This window comes from Mirounga angustirostris, unplaced genomic scaffold (genome assembly GCF_029215605.1).
Source record: "Mirounga angustirostris isolate CCGP_5_RB_7025 unplaced genomic scaffold, mMirAng1.0.hap1 SCAF_2, whole genome shotgun sequence".
NCBI lineage: Eukaryota > Metazoa > Chordata > Mammalia > Carnivora > Phocidae > Mirounga > Mirounga angustirostris.
This window is the reverse complement of record NW_026991710.1, coordinates 90,112,505-90,135,721: the sequence shown is the minus strand read 5'-3', so window position 1 is coordinate 90,135,721 and position 23,217 is coordinate 90,112,505. Positions and strand designations below refer to the sequence as shown.

Below are 23,217 nucleotides of genomic sequence, written 5' to 3'. Positions count from 1 at the left end.
TTTAACAATGACAGGACCTTTGTAAAAAGTTCTGGGAAATACAGAGTTAATCCTGAGTCTGAGGGCAGATTTCAGGATCCAAGTAGATACAGAGGTCAGAACTCTGGCAAGAGGTGACAGCAGGGGAAGACTGGGGTCATGGATCCCGAGTCAAGGCAGGGTTGAGATCAATGAGAGTCTGTGAATAATGAGAAGAGCTAAGGACCCAACGGAAGGACTGCTAAAAACACAGTCTTACTGTGAATGGCATAGGGAACAAACCAGCGAGAGCCTGAGCTCAGCTGTGCAAGAAGCTGAGACCATTCTCCATGTAGGGTTGTTCCTCTGGTCTCTGTTTATCTACTTATAAAGATGTCTCCTCACTCTGACTCTACCAATTTCCTTCTATTCCAAGTCACTAAACATTCCTCTTGACCAATAACACCATGACACAGTAAAAACATTTTTTCACTCTTGAAAATGTCCCTGGTGTGCATTGAGACTCCCTGGCAGAATCTCTAGATTCTGACTTGGTGAATCAAGAGAAAGGCTCAGGAATCTGCATTTTCAACTGAATCAGAGTGATTCTGCTGCCAAGAGTCTTCACAACACACTTTGAAAAACACCTGCGTGATGTACTATTGAAACATCCCGGCCTCCCCTCAATTATGAATACCTCTTTTTAGCAAGTCTGTGTTGTGAACTTAGTTATTTTAAACTTGTTTATTCAGATCTCATGACAGAATTAAATACAAAATCAATCTTGCTGACTATTCAATACTGTTGCAATATTACCTACTGAATCAGTTCGGATTTACACCGAATAGATTCTTGGATATTGATTCCAAGCATTTTGTTTCTTATCCATGGTTTTTCTACCAATCACACATATAGAGCTACATTGCTTTCAGGTTCCTACATGCTTTACTTACCAAATTTTAACTAAGCAAAATGAAAAAATAATATGATCCAAATTTTAAAAGTAGACAAAATGCACGCACTTCAAATTTCTAAAAAAAAAATACACGTATTTTTTTGAACTTTAATTTTTATAAAGTTTGCAAGGGAATAACAGCAATAAAAATACAGAAATGTCTGACTTGGCCTTTCTTTTTTTATTTTTTAAATATTTTTACTTATGTATTTGACAGAGAGAGAGAGAGAGAGCACAAGCAGGGGGAGTGGCAGGCAGAGGGAGAGAAAGAAGCAGGCTTCCCGCTGAGCAGGGAGCCTGATGTGGGGCTCGATCCCAGGACCTGAGATCATGACCTGAGTTGAAGGCAGATGCTTAACCGACTGAGCCACCCAGGTGTCCCTGGCCTTTCTTTTTTAATTTGAAGATCTAACTGGCTTTATTAAATGATTCATGAATCCACCAGGACCCTATCTACCAGGTGAAGAGGCAGTCCTCTGACTCAGCCTTTTAAAGGCACCAAAGTGTTACCACTTTCTTGACGTAACAAAAAATTAAGGAATTATGCTCCCTATAAATATCCCTTGTAAAAGTCTTGTCAAACCCAGCATGACAGGTGAGTACTGGATTAAGGACTAGGAAAACCAAATTTTCTGGTTCTGCCTTTACATCGAATCATTATCTCTTTCACCTTGGTTTCCTAATCCATGAATTAACAGTTTTGGAATAAATATTCTGAAATCCCTTACTTTAAAAAAAATTTTTTTTTATGGTTCTATACAGAATCAGATGTTTGTGGTAAATTCCTCTAAGTTTATACCTCTAAGGAGCCTCAAGCCTTAATTACTGTTTATAATGTGTTAATAGGGATTCAAACTGCGTATTGAAGAAAAACAATTAGTGTCCAGGGTACGGGAAATGCTCTATTACTCATCTAGCTCCACTATTATTTATCCCTTTTTTGTACTTTTCTCCTACCTCTTGCCTGCACTTACCTGTGCTCTGATCATCATCATCACCATCATCCCATTGTCATCACGATTATATATATGCTTCTTTTTTCCATTAACCAATAAGCTTCTTGAGGATAAGGCATGTAACCCTTTCACATTTTATAGCCCAAACAGCACCTAGCCTGGTGCCTTTCACAACACAGGTATACTACAAACATAGACTTCAGGCACAAAAAAACCCCTGTGATCATGTCACCTGCAACTTAACTCCTTTATTTCGTTTCTCCTTGAATTTCCAGTCAACCTTAGCGTTAGAACTCAGACTATGCTAGCCCAGTACCCCTTCCATGCTACCATGCTGCTGATGGTTTGAATGGTACTTATTAGCAATATATATCACTCTTTAATGATGAAGATGGCCAGGAAAGCAATCACCATTCTTCTCTAAATGGTTAGGCTGAGGATGCCACCTGAATTAAGCCGCCAAACACTTTAAAAGATCATTTTAGGAAGTGGTAAAACAGAGGATTGAGGGCTATATTTTTGTTTAATCTCCGTAATCTTCTGCTGTTCTTTAGCTTCAAATTAGGCCAAAGCTAGTGCTCAACCAGCTGCTGCTGACCTCAGATAACACCCCTTCCCAGAGCTCAGCAGTGTGGCTTAATTACCTCTGAGATAAAATTAAAGCTCCTAATCATGGAGTTAATGTCCACCACAAACTGCACCTTCAAAAACTGCCTAACACACAGGCTCTCGTGAGCTTTTCTACCGCCGAGTAAATCTATAGATTTTACCCTGGCCCAGTTCTGAAACAATGCACATGGGATTCCCCCATCGACTGATCAGCTTTCCTCCACCTCAAATTCAGGCTAAGACTCGCCTCAGCAACAAAGCCTTTCTAGTCTCTTCCATGTGAACCCATTCACTTTAACCAGTCTTATACCTCAGTATCAGCACACCCAGTATTTAGCACATACGGTCAAAAATTCAAATAACATTTTATAAAGCATTTACATTATCTCATTTAATTTTCATAACAAGCCCTTGAGCTATGCAGAGCACATATTATCTTTCATTTTACAGATTAGGAAACCATGTCTTAAGGATCACATAAAGGTAATAAGGGGTAAACCTGGGATTCAAGCTCAAGCCTTCTGGCTGTAGACCCACCTCTTGATAGATAGATAGATAGATAGATAGATAGATAGATAGATAGATAGATAGATGATAGATAGAAGATAGATGATAGATAGACACATACTTGTGTGTGTATATATATATATGTACACTTGTATTTATGTGCATATATATAACTATGGGTTTTTATGTATATGTATATATTATACATATATATTTTTTCTTTTTTGAAAAGATTTTATTTATTTATTGGAGAGAGAGAATGAGATAGAGAGAGAGCATGAGAGGGGGAGGGTCAGAGGGAGAAACAGACTCTCCGCTGAGCAGGGAGCCCCATGCGGGACTCGATCCCAGGACTCCAGGATCATGACCTGAGCCGCAGGCAGTCGCTTAACCAACTGAGCACCCTAAGCACCCCAGAACCTAGTTATGTTTTTGTTTCATTTATTTATTGTCTTCCTCATTAATGAGTTCCCTGAATAAATGACTTCTTTAATTTCCTCAAAAAACTTCCCAGACTGTATAATATAGCTTTATTCTTCTTTGTTAATAGAAAATAACAAGGAAGAAAATACAAGAATAGTTTCTTGGAATTCCTAATCACAGTAAAAACAAAAACCACTTAGCCAGAACTCAGCTACTTGGTATCCTTATCCATCTAAACCCCTCTAAGAATCAGAAGGTAAACAAATCAACAGCCTCTGAGCAGTTAAAAAATACATGCTTTTTACTCCAGATGAGCCCCTTGGGCCCACTCAGTCATTTCTTATTTCGTACCCATTTCTGACAAATGTGACCATGGCCAGCCCCTAGCATAAAGATAGAAATGTAAGGTGTCCATGCCACTCGCATGGTCACCACCCCACCCCCACTGCATTCCCCATTGCCAGAAATGACTGCATGATTCCAGTGAGCCCAGACATAGCCTCAGCCCAGCTTTCTAGACTGGCCTTACTGGGAGAGGGCCGCTGAGATCCCTCTTGGTCATCTCTCCTACAAAGACTAGAAGCCTCAGTTCAGGGCTCCTCCTGGAGAAAGGTGGTACAATTTGATGTCAAAATGATAATAACTGCAATGAATAGAAACATGTCAAATATTTTTTAAATCTCTGAGTTTATGAAGATGCTTTAAAAAAAAGACCCTTTATTCTGAAAACAGATAAAGGAAAGAATCAAACATTTAGTTTACTTTTCCTATAAAAGATCGTCCCCAGGGAAATTGTAGCTGATGTAGAAAAGTTCTTCAGCTAACAAATGCATAAGCAATGATAGAGTTAGAATATCATCTCTTTGAAACTCTAACGAAAAAATGGCTCGAGCCAATCATAATAGCTTCTAAAGCTATTATGTGAAAGGCTGATGGGAAACTTTACAATGGATGGACCACTTCGGCAACACCTAAACTGCCAGTGAATCTTGAACATCACAATAAGAACCAGAACTGGGCACTACACGACCCCTGGTGTGGTCTGTAGGAAGCATACAATGCCACCTGCAGTACCACCTTCTAAGTGCTCTCACAAAAAAATCTGAATCTGATCAGGCTTCTAGGCCCAAACTATCTGTGTGTAGGAGGTATGGAATCATGTTAAATGACACCATGGGGCTATACTCTGCAAAATCCAAATTGTGGAAAATGCTACAGGACAAATGATCTGGTTTCCTCAACAAATAAATGGCAAAGAAATGCCTCAGATTAGAAAATAAATAGAGTCCCCAGCCAGGCATGTGGAAACCAGCAAAAAGGGAGAGTTGACAGCAAGAAAGAAGAGAGAAAAGTGATAGAGAACCATTCCAAGTATTTAAAAGATATTTCAAGTGGCAGCAATTTGGTGTCAGAGCAAACTCGCATTTAAAACCCAGTTTTGGGGATGCCTGGGTGGCTCAGTTGTTAAACGTCTGCCTTTGGCTCAGGTCATGATCCCGGGGTCCTGGGATCGAGCCCCACGTTGGGCTCCCTGAGGAGTGGGGAGTCTGCTTCTTCCTCTCCCACTCCCCCTGCTTGTGTTCCCCCTCTAGTTGTCTCTCTCTATCAAATAAATAAAATCTTTAAAAATAAAATAAAATAAAACCCAGCTTTGCCTCAAACCAGTCTGATGATTGCCCCACCGGCATGTACCTTTGTGTGACCCTCATCATTAACAAAATGTCAATAACTATCTATAAATAATGTTAGGAAGATAAAGCCATCCATATTTTACTAAGATTTCTATGAAAAATTACAGAGATTTGGGTGTTTGAACTGATCATTTAAAATTGTATGAAAACAGAAAAAAGTGTTGGTGGAAATATAATATGGTATAGCCACTGTGTGGAATATAGTATGGTGATTCCTCAAAAAATTGAAAATGGAAATACTACATGACCCAGCAATTCACTTCTGGGTATATATCCAAAAGAATTAAAAGCAGAGTCTTGAAGAGATACTTGTATGCCCACATTCATTGCAGCGTTTTTCACAATACTAAAACATGGAAGTAACCCACATATCCATCAACAGATGAATGGATAAACAGAATATGTTATATACACGCTCAATGGAATATTATTCGGCCTTTAAAAGGAAGAAAGTTCTGGGGCGCCTGGGTGGCTCAGTTGTTAAGCGTCTGCCTTCGGCTCAGGTCATGATCCCAGGGTCCTGGGATCGAGCCCCGCATCGGGCTCCCTGCTCAGTGGGGAGCTTGCTTCTCCCTCTCCTGCTCCCCCTGCTTGTGTTCTCTCTCTCTCTCTGTCAAATAAATAAATAAAATCTTTAAAAAATAAATAAATAAATAAATAAATAAATAAATAAATAAATAAATAAATAAATAAATAAAAGGAAGAAAGTTCTAACACCTGCTACCACATGGATGAAATGAGGACATTATGCTAAGTTAAATAAGCCAGCCACAAAAAGACAATTGTATGATTCTACCTCCAGGAGGTACGGAGAGCAGTCAAAATCATAAAGATAGAATGTAGAATGGTGATTGTCCAAGGCTGGGAGATGGTATAGCTAATGTGTATGGAATTTTGGCTTTATAAGATGAGAGGAGTTATGGATATTATGGAGATGGATGGTGGTGGTGGTGTACAACTGTGTGGATGTACTTAATGTCACTGAACTATACACTTCAAAATACTTTCTTAAAAATTTTATTTATTTATTTGGAGAGAGAGAGCACAAGCAGGGCTACGGCAGGCAGAGGGAGAAGCAGGCTCCCAGCTGAGCAGGGAGCCTGATGCAGGACTCAGTCCCAGGACCCCCAGATCATGACCTGAGCCAAAGCAGATGCCCAACAGACTGAGCCACCCAGGTGCCCCATGTATACTTAAAAATACTTAAGATGGTAAATCTTATGTTATGTGTAGTTAACCACAATGAAAAAATTTGGAAAACAATTGTATGAAAAAAATACTCAAATATCTAGGATGATTCTTTTCTAGAGGTTTCCAAATAGCCAAGGTTTTACAGTAGACATTCCAGCAATGACATAATCAAAATGAATCAGAGTCCCACCTGGGCAGTTTTAACTCTACTAATCACTTCCATAAGCAGGTAGATCTCCAGGTGGAAGCAATTCTCCTTCATGAAATCTCAGAACCAAAGAAATTCAGTAATTTTTTTTAAAGATTTTATTTATTTATTTGAGAGAGAGAATGAGATAGAGAGAGCATGAGAGGGGGGAAGGGTCAGGGGGAGAAGCGGACTCCCTGCCGAGCAGGGAGCCCGATGTGGGACTCGATCCCGGGACTCCAGGATCATGACCTGAGCCTAAGGCAGTCGCTCAACCAACTGAGCCACCCAGGTGCCCAATTCAGTAATATTTTTGTGCATGAAATGAATGTAAAGTATTTTGCACAGTGCTGATGGTAGACACCCTTCATTTTCCAAAGAATATGCTTTGGAAACTCTCTTATGAGCATAAAACTGGAATCTACATTTCAAGAGTACAGAAGAAAGCAAAAATATTTGGACCTTTTATAGCAGTATATATGAGCAGTAAAACTAGTTGCAAAAATCCATATAAGTTGAATTTGAAATAATGGGAGATCAATGCTGTGACAGCCAGGGGAGAGGGGTGTGTGTGTGTGTGTGTGTGTGTGTGTGTGACAGAGAGAGAGAGAGAGATTTTGGCCCCATGATCTATGCACACCAAAGAATTTAACCACCAGAAGGCCATGGATAGCTAAGAATACACCAAATTACAGGTTTCCCCCAAACAAATAAAGCAAAATCTAAGATATGAAATGAGAGAGAATAGTGATATTATTGCTAATATATAAAATATTGCTGAATTTCTTTAGCATGGTTGAGGAAGAAGCATGGTGTCACTCTGCCTGGGTTCAAATCCCAATTCCTCCACAGTGTGACCTTGAACATGCTATTATGACCTTTCTGCAACTCAGCTTTTTAACCTATAAAATGGTAGGAATAATCACACCTAGTTCATAGGATTGCTGTGAAAATTAAATGAGATGATATGGGTAACACCACAGCAGATCATTCTTTACACACAATAATTATGACGATTTATTTTTCTTTTTTTTTAAAAGATTTGATTTATTTATTTGACAGAGACAGACACAGAGAGAGAGGGAACACAAGCAGGGGGAGTGGGAGATGGAGAAGCAGGCTTCCCACCGAGCAGGGAGCCCGATGTGGGGCTCGATCCCAGGACCCTGGGATCATGACCTGAGCCGAAGGCAGACGCTTAACGACTGAGCCACCCAGGCACCCCTATGACGATTTATTTCTAAGGATGACACAGCCTGTGGCATTTTCTTACTTTATTTCCTATGCAGCAGCCCATGTGGCTCCCAAATTTATTATTTTTAGCTCAGACCTCTTTCTTGAGATCCAGACCAATTCAAGGGAAAAATAAAAATACACCGAGGCACAGTGAGAGTTAGTTGAGAAAACTGATTTAAAACATTGGGGATTTAGTCATAATATACCAAAGGGAGCAGACTATCTGTCAGACCAAGGGAAGGGGGCTCTTACAACACCTAAGGAAGATGACACATACTTAGATATGATACCTCTTTAAAACTTTTTCATCAGGATTTTAGGGGAGAAAGTGACAAAGGGTGTTTATTCATTCTTTTTTTTTTAACTATTATTTTTTTAATTTCTTCTATGAAATAGAACAAATCTTTTATTTTCGGTTATGGAATAGGCTATACAAAACACTCTGAACATATCTCTGGGCTTCTTGCAATTTCTTTTTTTTCAACTATTATTTATAAAATGTCCTCTAGGCACTGGGAGTACAACCGGGAGGTGTCACCTGTCCTCATAAGAGCAAGGGAGCCAAGTGAGGGAAATGTGTTATTCTGAGAAAAGCTAACTGAGGCTCACCGTGAGTGGGGCAGGGAAGGTGTTGAAAGAGTTAACGTTTGAGCTACTTCTCGGAGGACAAAGAGAGTGAGCCAGTGCAGAGGAGAAAACATGTTTCTGAACATACCAAAAGGCCGGGGGAGGGAGGAAGAGGGCTCAGAGCGAGCACGTCTTGTGGAAGGAAATTAAATCTTTGAGCAGGGTTGCAGCATGCAATGTAATGCAGACAATGGTGAGAGGTGCAGCCGAGAACCTTCTGTGAACAGCTGTGAACAGGGTAAATAAAGAGACTGGATTTTCCTCTGGAAAACTGTATGGAGGTTCCTCAAAAAGTTGAAAATAGAGCTACCATATGATCCAGCAATTGCACTACTGGGTATTTACCCCAAAGATACAAAAGTAGGGATCCGAAGGGCTACGTGCACCCCGATGTATATAGCAGCAATGTCCACAATAGCCAAACTGTGGAAAGAGCCAAGATGTCCATCGACAGATGAATGGATAAAGAAGACGTGGTATATATATACAATGGAATATTATGCAGCCATCAAAAGGAATGAGATCTTGCCATTTGCAACGACGTGGATGGAACTGGAGGGTATTATGTTGAGTGAAATAAGTCAAACAGAGAAAGACATGTATCATATGATCTCACTGATATGAGGAATTCTTAATCGCAGGAAACAAACTGAGTGTTGTTGGAGTGGGGGGTGGGGTGGGAGGGATGGGGTGACTGGGTGATGGACACTGGGGAGGGTGTGTGCTCTGGTAAGTGCTGTGAATTGTGCAAGACTGTTGAATCTCAGATCTGTACCTCTGAAACAAATAATGCAATATATGTTAAAAAAAAAAAAAGAAGAAGAAGAAAGTAGCGGGAGGGGAAGAATGAAGCGGGGGAAATCGGCGGGGTAGACGAATCATGAGAGACGATGGACTCTGAAAAACAAACTGAGGGTTCTAGAGGGGAGGGGGGTGGGAGGATGGGTTAGCCTGGTGGTGGGTATTGAGGAGGGCACATTCTGCATGGAGCACTGGGTGTTATGCACAAACAGTGAATCATGGAACACTTCATCTAAAACTAATGATGTAATGTATGAGGAATAACATAAGAATAAAATAAAAAAAAATAAAGAGACTGGATTTTCATTATGGGCAACAGAATTGTTGATTGGTTTTATTGAGGAATGGCATGACTGGGCTCTCATTTCTGAAGGGTTATGCTCCCGGCAGCATGGAGAAGGGAGGCAGAGATGCTGACTAAGCAGAACTTAGGGACGAATTGCTGCAGAAAAGGGCACTAGCGGTTCGATTGCAGGCGGGGGAGTTGTTGGGGGCTGGAGGTTCATTTCATGCCGTAGGAGTGAGGAAAGAAAGAGGAAAGGCTCACGCCAAGATTTCTGCCTTGGGAGATGGAGGTGAGATGCCACTCACTCAGATGGGGACACTGGAGCTGGGGAGAAGGGAGGTGGAAGTTGGTAGGTCAACTATTTCCTTTGTGCCTAAGGCACTTGCAAGAAATCCAAGCAGAAATGCTCAGAAAGCAGATAAATATATGGGCCTTGATAAGGAAATTTTCCATGTGCCACAGCAGGACCCTGAGCCTGCTGGGTGCAGACAGCAAGCAGGTGTGGCTCAGATGAGGGACCTGAGTGACCACTCTCAGGAAACTGGGTAGAAGTATCAGAAAACCAGACCGATGGTGAAACTGTGGCTCTGCCGCGTAGATTGGGGCTCAGCCACCAGGGGCAGCCAGCTCCTCTGTAACCAGCGCATCCAAATCAATAAGACAAGGATTATTTAAACCGACAAAATAAAAATAAAAAAATCTTTAAAAAAAAAGGGGGGGGGGCACCTGGGTGGCTCAGTCGTTAAGCATCTGCCTTCAGCTCAGGTCACGATCCCAGGGTCTTGGGATCCAGCCCCGCATCGGGCTCCCTGCTCCGCGGGAAGCCTGCTTCTCCCTCTCCCGCTCCCCCTGCTTGTGTTCCCTCTCTCGCTGTGTCTCTCTCTGTCAAATAAATAAAAATAAAACAAAATCTTTAAACCGACAAACTGCTGTAGTCTTCTTTGTGAGGTTGTGTGGCTTCGCTTTTGTAAACCCCACCTTGCCCTCGGTCAGACAACAGTGTTCACTGGGGCTGCTCACTTTCATATGCTCTGAATAAATCCCCAATGTTTTAAATCAACTTTCTCTGCAGCTTAACTCTCACTGTGCCTCAGTCTTTCTCTTTTTTTAAATTGGTCTAGATCTCAAGAAAGAGGTCGGAGCTAGCAATAATAGATTCGGGAGTCAAGTGGGCCTGCTGCAAGGAAATAAAATAGGAAAATGCTGGGGCGCCTGGGTGGCTCAGTTGGTTGAGTGACTGCCTTCAGCTCAGTTCACGATCCGTGAGTCCCGGGATCCAGTCCCACGTCGGGCTCCCGGCTCAGCGGGGACTCTGCTTGTCCCTCTGACCCTCTCCCCTCTCAGGCTCTCTCTCACTCTCTCTCTCTCAAATAAATAAATAAAATCTTTAAAAGAAATTTTTTTAAAAGGGAAATGCCATAGGTTGTATGGCCCTTAGAGACTAACAATGCACTTAACCATATGAGTGGTTCTAAGAAATCACTTGGGGAAAAGACACCCTGTTTAATTTTTTTTAACCTGGCCTATCTAAGTCATTTGACCCTGAAACTTTTTTGCCCCCAAATAATCCCATTAAACCCCACAGAACCAGTGTTTTGTAGAAGATGCTTGGATAAATGATAGTTTAGTCATTTTGCATGAAGTAAGTCTATTGAGACTCTTGTGTGTATAAATACTTAAATTTTATGTGAAAAATAATACCAACCAGGTTACATGATTTTTCTCAGCCATCTCCCCATTGAAGTAATCTCACTACTAAATGCCTTGCAAACCAAGTACTGCCACCATCCACCTCTCCAGAGGAGCTGAGGTTGCAAGCCCACTATCCAGGAGGAACTAGCCAGCCTCTAGAAGTCGTATGTCTTTAAATGTGAAGGCACTTGGAGAAGCTGATGACAGCTGTATACCACCTGCATAAGGAGGGACACTTGCATATTTTCATCTAACCCATACAATCAAGAGATTCACAGTCCTTAAATCCCACTTGAAGAGTTCCTGCTCTACCAGACACTAAAAAATGCAAACCTATTTAATGATGGCTAAAGTAACAGTGCTTTTGAAATCAAAAGTCCTTTGCACTTGGGGTGTATGTGAAGCACGTTCTTTGGTCACTGACTGGAACCAGTATGTCCAGTGCCACCTGCCTTCTACATTTCAGGTCTTCCTGCAGCTCTGCAGCTGGCCATGGCTTCCCAACCAAAGTCCATGATTTGCCAGATGGGTTGAAGCTGCTCTTTAATGAATCACTATAGATTCTCTTCTAAACTTCATGCTTTCAGTGATCGTATTTGACCTCCCTATCAAAAAAGCTGAGTAACAGTGGAGGATTCTGAAGAGCTCAAGTGTTTATGGTAGAAAGAATAATAAACTGACAGACTCATCACCAAGATTGTCGTTTCCAAAATCCCTCACTAACAAGCTGTGTAATCTTGGAAAACACCCTCTACTTCTCTAGGCTCCAGATTTCTCAATTATGAAATAAGTACAATAATTGCTGATCTTTCTGTGTCACAATGTTACCGTGACAAACAAATAAGATAATGTTCACGAAAATATTTGGAAAGCAAGAGATTACACAGAAATGTAAGAGACGGTGATGGACATATCTATAACTATTACTAATGAGACTCAATAATTACTTATTCATAGTTGTGGTTGGTTCTACTTTTGTAGTGAGTCACCACCACTTGGACAATGAGTCATATGTGAAGACAGCTTGAGTCAAAATTTCCCATGGAAGGTATCTGGCAGAATATCAGATTCGCTGCCTTTACTGCATGGATAATGGTCAACCATCTCACTTATAACATTGCCACTAGGTTGTTACTTAATGTTATGCTCCAACCCACAGCTGAATTCAAGTAAATCCGTTTGTAAAAAAATAATTTATCTGAGTAAACACTTCATCTCTTGGAATTTATCTTTGTAAGTCCCTCATCACTTGCATTGAAAGCAGAGTCATTACACAAATTAAATTATGGTTTCTACCTAAGTTTTTAAAGAAATCAGTTAAAAAGTCCTTCTATTAGTTAACTCTTTGAGGATATAAGAAATAATAATGTCAGTTGCCCTAGATTCCAGCCTCCCTTCAGCAATCTCGTGCCTGTCCTGTTCAGTCTCCACAGCTCTCTTCAGGAGCTATGTCTAGGGCAGGAACAAACACATTCATCTACTAATTGTGGCAGGGACACACAGTCCCTACCATTTCCCACACTATTACCAAACCCTAGTGGCACCCAATAGATAGAAAGAAAACAAAGAATTCGATCTCTGCTTCAGAACCTCTCCTGGCTAATTGGGGATAAGAGTAAATATATGTCAAAGCCTGCTTGAAATTAACCTTTTACATATAAAAAATGTTAGTACAACATCATTTGTGTGGTATATAAACCATATTGAAGAGCCTACCTAAAAAAAAGTATATGCTAAAGAATTCAGAGACTACATTTGAAAGTAGAAATTTGGGACTGCGACTAGATTCAGTCAAACCATTCATTTAACTAATGTTATTTAAAATTCTTCATTTATAAATACATCAGTAACCACTGAATAGAGGGAGGTTTAAGTAATAAATAAATAAACAAACAAACAAATAAATAATAGGCATTGGTCCCTGTCTACACAGCATTTATAATCAAGTGGGAGAGAATATCAAAAAGAAAGCAAAATAATATGTAATTACATCTTGGGATGAGTTCAGTGAAGAGTGTACTGAAAAAAAATCGGAGGTGAGAGGTAGGCCTCTTCACCTCCTCTTGATTGGATGACCAGAGAAGGCTAATCCGAGGACATGATACTTAAGCTCAGAACTGAAGACAAGTCTAGGCCGAGAAAGGCGTGACTGCTAAAGCCCAAAGGCATGAATGGGACAGCATGTTTGAGCAACTATGGAAAGACTTGAGTCAGATTCTAGCGAGGGGAGGAGGAGTGTTAGATCAGTTTCATCATATATTGATAGGCTTGGTAAAATGTTACATTTCAATCCAAATGCAAAGGAAAGCTTTTGAAGGATTTAAGCAGGGGAGTTAATGGATCAGATTAACTATTTAAAAGCAAGAGGGGAGGGGCGCCCGGGTGGCTCAGATGGTTAAGCGTCTGCCTTAGGCTCAGGTCATGATCTCAGGGTCCTGGGATCGAGTCCCGCATCGGGTTTCCTGCTCAGTGCAGAGCCTGCTTCTCCCTCTCCCTCTGCAACTCCCTCTGCTTGTGCTCTTCTGTCTCTCTGTCAAATAAATAAATAAAATCTTTAAAAAAAAATAAAATAGTATTTAAAATAAATAAATAAATAAATAAATAAATAAATAAAAAATAAAAGCAAGAGGGGAAAACAGAAAGATTAGTTGAGGGGCTACTACAATAGGCCAGGCAAGAAATGCTGGTTGTTAGACTATAGTCGTAGCAGTAGAGGAGAGAAGCGGATATTTGAGATGTATTTAGGAGGTAGAATGGAAAGGATTTGGCAGTAGATTGAAAATTGGCGCTGAGGCAGTGAGAGAAACCAAGGATGGCCTCTAAGTGTCTGGCTTGAGTAGGTGGATGGGTGGGGACGAAGTGCCAGACTCCATTCAAGGTCAAATATGACTCACCACATGCCCAAGCATCACTCTCTGCCTTGGGCTGTAAGAGTGGATGCAGTACTTTGATTCCAACAGTTGGTACAAATGATGGGTCGAGGTTAATTCTAACCATATCCTTCCCGGTGTGTTTGTTAGCTATCCAAATTGTCTTCTTTTTCCATACTGAATAGAAGATCCGATCACCAAAAAGGGACATTGCAAACAAATTGTGCCTAAAAAACAATAGAAAAATATAAAGAATGGCAGAACATTTCTTTCCAGGCTTATTAACATTTCACTTCATTTCAATTTATTGACTGAGTTTTAATTACCTACCTTTTCAATTGTATCTCATTTAGGTTTAGAAGCAGATACTAAGTTTAAAATTTTATTTATGTATTCATAATCTGAATTAATGGGATATAATTTCTAGCTTCAGCTTCATTGTCCCATTCTTTTGCTAATCAGCATTTAAGTGTGATGAATGTAAAACAGGGAAGAAAATAGGAATACTCTAAGAGTGGATTCTGGTTGTATCCATTTCACACTTGACTAATTTCGGCCTCTTACCACAAGCTGGTGAGTCAGTCACAGGCAAGAGAGCATATCAAATGAAATAGGTGCTTCACAAATACAGGACATAGTAATTCCAAAAGATTAGCTATAACTTATAACCAACAAGTGAGAACTTACTAGTTGCCAAAACTCTGTTAATTATTTTTATTTGCATGTCTTTACTTAATTAATTTTACTTACATTTCACAATAACCCCAAGAAATAGCTACTACTATTATCCCCACATTAAAGGAAATTGAGGTGGCTCGGCTGGTTAAGTGTCTGCCTTCAGCTCAGGTCATGATCTCGGGGTCCTGGGATCGAGCCCCACATCAGGTTCCCTGCTCAGTGAGAAGTCTGCTTCTCCCTCTCTCTCTGCCCCCCTCCCCCACAACTTGTGCTCTCTCTCTCTCAAATAAATAAATAAAATCTTGAAAAAAAAACAAACTGAGAAGTCATGTAATCTTCCCAAAGCCAACTGCCCAATAAATGGTAAATCTAGGACATGTACTCATCAAGTTTTTAGACTTCCAAATCTGTGCTAAGCCACTCCACTAGGTCAGCTGGACAAACTTCAAATGGCAATTACTTTAGTTTGCACTAAAACCAAAACTTACTGTGTAAGATGTTTGTTAAAATGGACAGAACCTCCATCATAATTACAGGAACAAATATAAGAATTGCTTCCATCTCTGTTGTACTGAATCCAAAAAAGCTGTTTATCGAGCACATCCAATGACACAGCTGTTATTCTTTCTGTCGTCTCTAACAGAATCTTCTCTTCCACACCATTGAGATCTGCTCTGTGAAGGCTGCCAGCCACCTCTGAAGACCAAAATATAAACCTGAGAGCAAACACATTACATAGACACATAATTGAAGGTAAAGTCACTTAAATGGTCAACTCTCGGTGTTTCAGTCCCTGGATGTCCGCACAGGAGGAGTTGGACTATTTTGAATGAAATTCCAATTCAACAAATATTTATTGCCCTGCTGTGGACATTCCATGTGATTTCAAGTTAAAAAAGGAATTTTTCTTGGGGCACCTGGGTGGCTCAGTCCTTAAGCGTCTGCCTTCGGCTCAGGTCATGATCCCAGGGTGCTGGGATCGAGCCCCGCATCGGGCTCCCTGCTCATCCGGAAGCCTGCTTCTTCCTCTCCCACTCCCCCTGCTTGTATTCCCTCTCTCACTGTGTCTCTCTCTGTCAAATAAATAAAATCTTTAAAAAAAATTTTTTTAAAAAGGAATTATTCTTCTCTAGTAGGAAATCATGATAATTAAGAGCACCATTTGTAGAAGGAAGCCTACCTTGGTTCAAATCCAGACAACCTTTGTCCTTCTGAGTTCAAAATATTATAAGTCTATGAATTATCATCAGATTTTGATATCTATTTCAATGTCTGAAAACAGCAGTTACCTTTCTACTGGATCAATTACTACATTTGCAGGATAGTTTAAGGCACTTAAGAGAACTCGGGAATTGTTTCCTTTCATATCTGTTACTGTAATGATTCCTTCCTGTTGATTTGACCAAATAAGTTCTTCATTTATCCAATTTATTGCCATTCCTGAAACATTTTTCTCTATGTTGCATACTCTCTGTAAAATCAAATTTCAAAATATTAATATTTTTTCATTCACATCAACATTTTTTATCTTTATGTATAAAAGTCTATTCTTTTAAGTACTTGCCATTTTTTTGTGCATTCATAAAACTATTTAAATCATAAAATAGTCACAGATATGGTGCCATTGTTTTGATGGAGCAATGTTAACCCTCCCACATGAGTATTTTTGGGCTTTAAATGGAAAATTATCCTATGCTTCTTGAAATTAGGCAATCAACCATAATGTATTAATGATTTCCACTATAATAACAGTGAAATTTCCATGCTATCTTAAAGACAGTGTATCCATTTGCTAATGGAATTTTCCATATTCTCACCTGAACCCAATTCTAAGGTTTGCCAAAATCTGGCAAGATGTCCTTGACTTTTGTGCACAGAGCTCTAAAATAAATGAATTTCTCATTAGAGCCCCACTTTCCTGGCCCCTCCTCTTCCATCAGGCCCCATCTTTTCTACAAGTCTTCAGGGCCCTCACACTATGACCCTATGGCCCAAAGACCAGAGCTTCTCTTTATGCCTCTTGGGTGGTGTTTCCTGCTCTCTCATGATAAAACGACCAAACAAAAACCTCTTTTATCTCCTAATTCCAGCGTGTGCAGGTAAACCGGTCAGTCTTCTTGGGGGGTGGAGGGTGGGAGGTAGGGAGAAGCCCTGATTTGTGTGGTTGCAGATTTCCTTGGTTTGTAAATATTCCCACCATTTGGTGTAAATATTCCCACCATAGCTGATTTCTAGCCACTGACACGACATCACTGAACTCGGATGAGGCAGAGATTAGTCTCACCAGCTTGCACTATTCCTATACCTCATGCAAAGTAATCTAGCCAATCCATTGAACCAGTTGCTAATATATTAATATATTAGCTCACCCAGGTGAATTGTATTTTAACGGGTGTTGGGTTTTTTTTTTTTTGTAAACTGTGTTTTAACTCAAAGAAGAGGATACAATGGTGGATTGTACGCATCAGGTCAATCCTTCCCTAATGACTTGACACAAATTCACAAGTATTTAATTTTTTTCCCAGATTTTGAGACTCAAGATTTTTGAAACTATTCTACCAATGGCTGGAGAATAATGAGTAGCCATCCTTGTTAAAGGTGACATTAGTTAAGTCTCAGAGAAGAGATGCGATAAAAGAAATTAGCACTTAATTGAAGCTTTTAAGAATAACTGAAGGGAAAAAGGTTTGAAGAAAAACAAACAAAACAGTGAGCACTTTGTGCTGGGAATAAATGCTTAAGGTTTCTCCAGTCACAAGTCTCTGTAATCCATCTCTCAGGAAATGAGAGAACATTCCTTCTGGGACTCATTTAAAGGTTCCACCAGTTACAGAGAAAGATTAAAGATCTTTTGTATGTACTTGAAGCAAAATACTTTATATCTGACACCTGCTTTATTATTTTTCTTCCAGAGTGCAAACACCTTAAGAATCAAAAAAGGTGGGGTGCCTGGGGTGTTTCAGATGGTTGGGCATCTGCCTTTGGCTCAGGTCAGGATCCCAGGGTCCTTGGATTGAGCCCCACGTCTGGCTCCCTGCTCAGTGGGGATTCTGCTTCTCCCTCTGGCTCTCCCCTCTGCTTGTGCTCTCTCTCAAGTGAATAATGAATAAATAAAATCTTAAAAAAAAAGAAGAAGAAGAAGAAGAATCAAGGGCGCCCGGGTGGCTCAGTCGTTAAGCGTCTGCCTTCAGCTCAGGTCACGATCCCAGGGTCCTGGGATCGAGCCCCGCATCGGGCTCCCTGCTCCTTGGGAAGCCTGCTTCTCCCTCTCCCTCTCCCCCTGCTTGTGTTCCCTCTCTCACTGTCTCTCTCTCTCTGTGTCAAATAAATAAATAAAATCTTTAAAGAAAAAAAGAATCAAAAAAGATTTTCTTCCTAAATATCAGGTGCTAAAACCTATGACAGACATTTTAGACAAAACAGGGTTCCCAAACTCAGCACAACTGACATTTAAGGTCAGATAATTCTTTGTTGTGGGGGTCATCCTGTATATTTTAGGATATAGTTGCATCCCTGGCCTCTGCCCCCTAGATCCTAGTGGCACATTCTCTCTCCTTCCCAACACAGTTGTGAAAACCAACAATCTTTCCAGACTTTGCCAAATATCCCTGGAGGGGCAAAACTGTCCTCAGCTGAGAACCACTGGAGCCAAAAATAATCATGTAAATAATCTGTTTTAACCATAAAATGGTGATCTGACTTAATAAACATGTATAGTTTCAAAATTCCATTGACATCCTGACTCCTTTTGGGGTCTTCTGAATATCAGTGGGTTTGTTCAGTAACATGCCACAGATGCAAATTAAACAAATATCTACAAATGCCTGAAACATTTGAATTGGAATGTAATTTTCGTTCATCTGTACATTATTAATTAATGATACCATGTTTGTCAGCCTATACAAAAATCTCTTAAATACTTCAGGGATGTACTTTACCTCTTGCCTTGTCCCATTCAGAAAAACTCTTTGCAAAAGTTGTCTTTCTAGATCTACCCAATAAATTCTTCCCTTATTGTAATGAAAATCCATGATCACTGATACACCAGCATCTGCCACCAGTTGCTCATAATTAGTTCCTTCCAGGTCAATCCTAAAGATACTGCTTCCATGGGAGAAAATTAAGAAAGGTGCAGGACCTGAGTGGGAAGAAAGAAACCAAACTGTATATTTTCAATATTTTATTTGATTTAGACTAAATATTTCCCCATGACAACCAGTACAAGTAGGCTTAATTTTTAATTCCTGGTTTATATTTTAAATAAAGAATGTTATATGAAGAACAAGTTCCTGTGGATGTTCACCATTAATTTTATAAATCATCTTCTTCACAAATTGATTGTAAGAAATGAAAGTTGCCAAGTTAGGAAGAAAGAACTATTTGAAAAGAAAACCACTTTCTACTCTTATCTGTAAAATGCCATTTTATGTTAAAAAAGAAACCACCTCCTATACTCTGTTGTGGGTAGGGTCTGGATGAATGTAAATTTTAATTATGCAAATTGGAAATAATACTACAGGTATTATCATTTTGGAAATGGAACCTACCTCCTCTTCTTACCTTTTGAACAGAACCTCGGGGTAATGACAGAGAAGAAAAAAGAGAAAACAAGAGGTCTTTTTTTTTTTATTTTAATCATTTGAGAGTCAGTGAGATCATGAGCAGAGGGGAAGGGTAGAGGGAGGAGCAGACTCCCCCCCCAAGCAGGGAGCCCGATGTGGAACTCGATCCCAGGACCCGGAGATCATGACCAGAGCTGAAGGCAGACACCCAACCAACTGAGCCACTCAGACGCCCGAAAACAAGAGGTCTTAAGTGGAAGCAGGGAAAACTGAGATGCCATCCTGTGAAAGCTCTGAAGTGTTTTGTCCCTGTTAGCATTGCCACATAAAATACAGGATGCCTAGTCAAATTTGAGTTGCATATATATTGCATGGGACATGCTTACACTAAAAAATTATTTCACTGTTACCTGAAATTCAAATTTAGCTAGTTGCCATATATTTTTATTTGCTAGATTTGGGTAGTGGACCTCCCTGGATTTTTGATTCCTGCAGGACCTTGCCCTGAACTCTAACCCTATCGTCTCCTGTTCCAGGTGATGGCCACCTTCCCATTCAGACTCCCAGGTAGTCAGCACCTGCTTGGGAATCCAATACCTCTCTTTGGAAACCTCAACACAAATCACTGGCTGACTCTGCAGAGCTTGCCTTTGATGCTTCAAGAGAATGCCAGAGAATAGCTTCATTTCCTACAGCCAGGTTAGTTGCCTTGGTCTCTTCTGCCTGAGGGTGACGAGGCTCCTCCCACTGTGCCTTTAGATAACTCTGGAGCCTCTGGGATGAGTGGGGCATTGGAGATGAAGGCTAACATATTCTTGCTTCCCCATTAGGTTTACATTATTCTGTTTTCACATTAGCCTTTAATACCTTAATGTAACATAGTAAATGTGTTTATTGTTCTGAGGATTAAACGAAATGATGGATTAACCTCCTCTTATTCAGGGATTCTGTTCCACAGTCAGAAGACATTAACTCCGCTTTAGAGGATATTGGAATAGATACAAGAGGAAGGAAGAAGTGCAAGATCATGAGAGTTTGAAATCGGTGCCAGCATGCATATCTAAGAGAATTAGCTCAAATCACTCTTCCCATATCTTTCTCACGATAGAAGACCCCTGCACAGATATGGAGGAGAGCCCATTTTCTATTGCCACTCCAGCTGTAGAACCAGAGGTATCATAGAAGAAATGGGAAGGGCATTGGACTGAGAGCCAGGAGGCCTTGTTTCTAGTCCTGGCACCATAGCTTCCCTACACATCTCACTGGACCTCCCTGCCTGTGTTAGAGGATTAATGGGGAAAGAAATAAAATTGTATTTTTTTAAAGAATTTATTTATTTATTTTGAGAGAGAGAGAGCATGAGCAAGGGGGAAGAGCAGGGGGAGGGAGAACAGACTCCCCGCTGAGCAGGGAGCCCGATGCGGGGCTCGATCCCAAGACCCTGGGATCATGACCTGAACCAAAGGCAGACACTTAACTGACTGAGCCACCCAGGTATCCCAGAAATAAAATTTTAGATGAGAAAGTATTTTATTAATTGTGGAGCACTATGCAAATATAATTTGCCATTGCTGATTCCGAGAACCAAGGTCTCACTACATAGGTTTGTGCCACTGTTCAGGTTGAACCCCTGGATGAGAACATTGGTGTAACTCATTTCTCCCTTAGCAATGTGTCCTAGAGGAAAGGAATGAATACAAAAGGCACCCTAAACTGAAAGCTACTGATCTGTGGGCCTGTAGATTTATCACTAGGAGTCATTTCTTTGAAATGTGTATCATGCATTCTCTATAAACTGAATAAATGTACCCATATTATTAATTTTCTAGTGCACTGATACATGATAAGACCAATAAAACATTTTATTCATTTAAAAGTATTACTAAATGGGGGCACCCAGCTGACTCCATCAGAAGATCATGTGAATCTTGAACTCGGGGTCATGAGTTTGAGCCTCACCTCGGGTGTAGAGGTTACAAAAGAATTAAATAAAACTTTAAAAAAAAAGAAAAGTACTACTAAATGGGAGGTTTCCAGCTTTTTTTAAAAAAAAAAGGAGAAAGAAAAGGCACTCTAAACATTTTAGACAGAATATAGCATAATGCTTTGTACATAATAGGTACTCAAAATTTTTGAATAAATAAATAAATGTGTTTTGCTCATTTGTCTGGCTTTAGCCATAGGAACAAAGCTGAAGACACCAGAAGATACATCAAATTCATAAAAGCAGAGTCAATCCTACAGTAGTTATTTTACTAATAGCAATAATAATAATAATGATAGCAACAAACTTTCACATCCTGATCTCATTTATGCTTAACATAACACCATGAACTAGACAGGCCAGATATTACAACGAATAAATCAGAGAGAAAAGAGAAATCTAAAGAATACCTAGATCCATAAAACATGAACCATAACGTTAACTTCAGTAATTTTTCAAAAAATAAATTGAAAATATTTATTAAATTACTAAGTGTGAATTAACTAATGAAATTTCTCTTCAGATTTTTCCCATTCACTGGTGAATCATGGCACCCAGGGTTTATCATAGCCTCTGGGAACTGAAAAGGACCCTAAATATTACCTAATTCATTGTTCTCCAAAATTGTTGTTCAAAAGAATCACACGGGGTGCTGTGAGTATGTGTGTCTTTTGCAGATCCCTTCCTTTGAGATTCCAGTTCAGTAGGGGTAGGCCAAGGGCTAGCAATCTGTTTTTTGAATAGACACCTCAGATGATTCTTACACTAGGTGAACTGAAAATCATAGATCTAGTTCAGATGAGGAAATTCAGTGATGTTTCCCAAAGACCCACCCCTGGTTGGTGGCAGAGTTGGAATTAGCAGTCAAACATTGCCCTTTTCCCGGCCTTGGTCTGAGTTGTCATGTGTCAAGACATTACTATGTTCATTTTACTTATGTAACTGATTTTTTTTTAAAGATTTTTATTTAGTTATTGAGAGAGAGAGAATGATAAAGAGAGAGCATGAGAGGGAGGAGGGTCAGAGGGAGAAGCAGAATCCCCGCTGAGCAGGGAGCCTGATGCGGCACTCGATCCTGGGACTCCAGGATCATGACCTGAGCTGAAGGCAGTCGCTTAACCAACTGAGCCACCCAGACGTCCCCATGTAACTGATTTTTTAAAATCTTTTTAAAGATTTTATTTATTTATTTATTTATTTGAGAGGGAGAGTGAGCGAGAGAGCGCGCAAGTGGAGGGGCGGTGGGGGGTGGAGGGGCAGAGGCAGAGGGAGAAGCAGGCTCCCCGCTGAGCAGGGAGCCCGATTTGGGGGGTCGATCCCAGGACTCTGGTATCATCACCTGAGCTGAAGGCAGACACCCAACCAACTGAGCCCCCCAGACGTCCCCATGTAACTGATTTTAATTCCACTTCCCTCAAAACACTGTTCATTCCTTTTTCTACACTGCGGGCATCATTTTGTATAAATCAGGGCCTGGGTAATTATTTGTAGACCTGAAATGGAATATGATTTTTTTAAAAATGAAAGACTTTGAGAATTAGGCTTGATGGAATAGTCATTCTGTACTACCACTGGAAATGATAATCAGTTAGGGTTTTCAGACTTGTCAGAGACTCTGTACATATCAGTGTGTGGTACAATCCGTGGGTTTGAATGTCAGCAGGGTGTGCATATTTGAACAGCTAAACTTTCCCATGCCGTTCATTTTGGGTGCCATTCAGCAAGAGGGAAGTGCATAGAAAATCAAACATCATTTCTAAGGAATACAAACCCAAAGCCAGCAAACAGGTCACAGAAATCAATCGGAACCTCTGACTTCCCAACCTGGGGGATTAGTAGGGGATCTGCAGAAATAAGAAAGGAGGCCAGGATGTTTAGAGCCCGCTGAAGACTTTTATTAGTGACTCCAAGAACTGGTTCAGAGGTCAGTTAGGACAAGCAGGTTTTGATTGAAGCGGGCAGCAGAAACAGAGTATTTCACAAGAGGCACCTCTACATCGGCTC

The 23,217-nt window shown here is 40.4% G+C and overlaps 1 protein-coding gene across 2 annotated transcripts in view; it reads right to left on the bottom strand.

The window, feature by feature from the left end:
• Window positions 1-23,217, bottom strand: part of EGF (epidermal growth factor) — a 109,916-nt gene that overhangs the window by 65,303 nt on the left and 21,396 nt on the right. The window contains exons 2-5 of one of the 2 annotated variants that reach the window (XM_045880593.3): window positions 18,606-18,805; window positions 15,957-16,138; window positions 15,156-15,383; window positions 14,014-14,216 (exon numbers count right to left, since the gene is read on the bottom strand). In XM_045880593.3, coding sequence (XP_045736549.1) covers window positions 14,014-14,216; window positions 15,156-15,383; window positions 15,957-16,138; window positions 18,606-18,805 — 813 coding nt within the window. The remainder of the gene's footprint in view (window positions 1-14,013; window positions 14,217-15,155; window positions 15,384-15,956; window positions 16,139-18,605; window positions 18,806-23,217) is intronic. The other variant, XM_045880594.3, reaches the window with a different exon arrangement.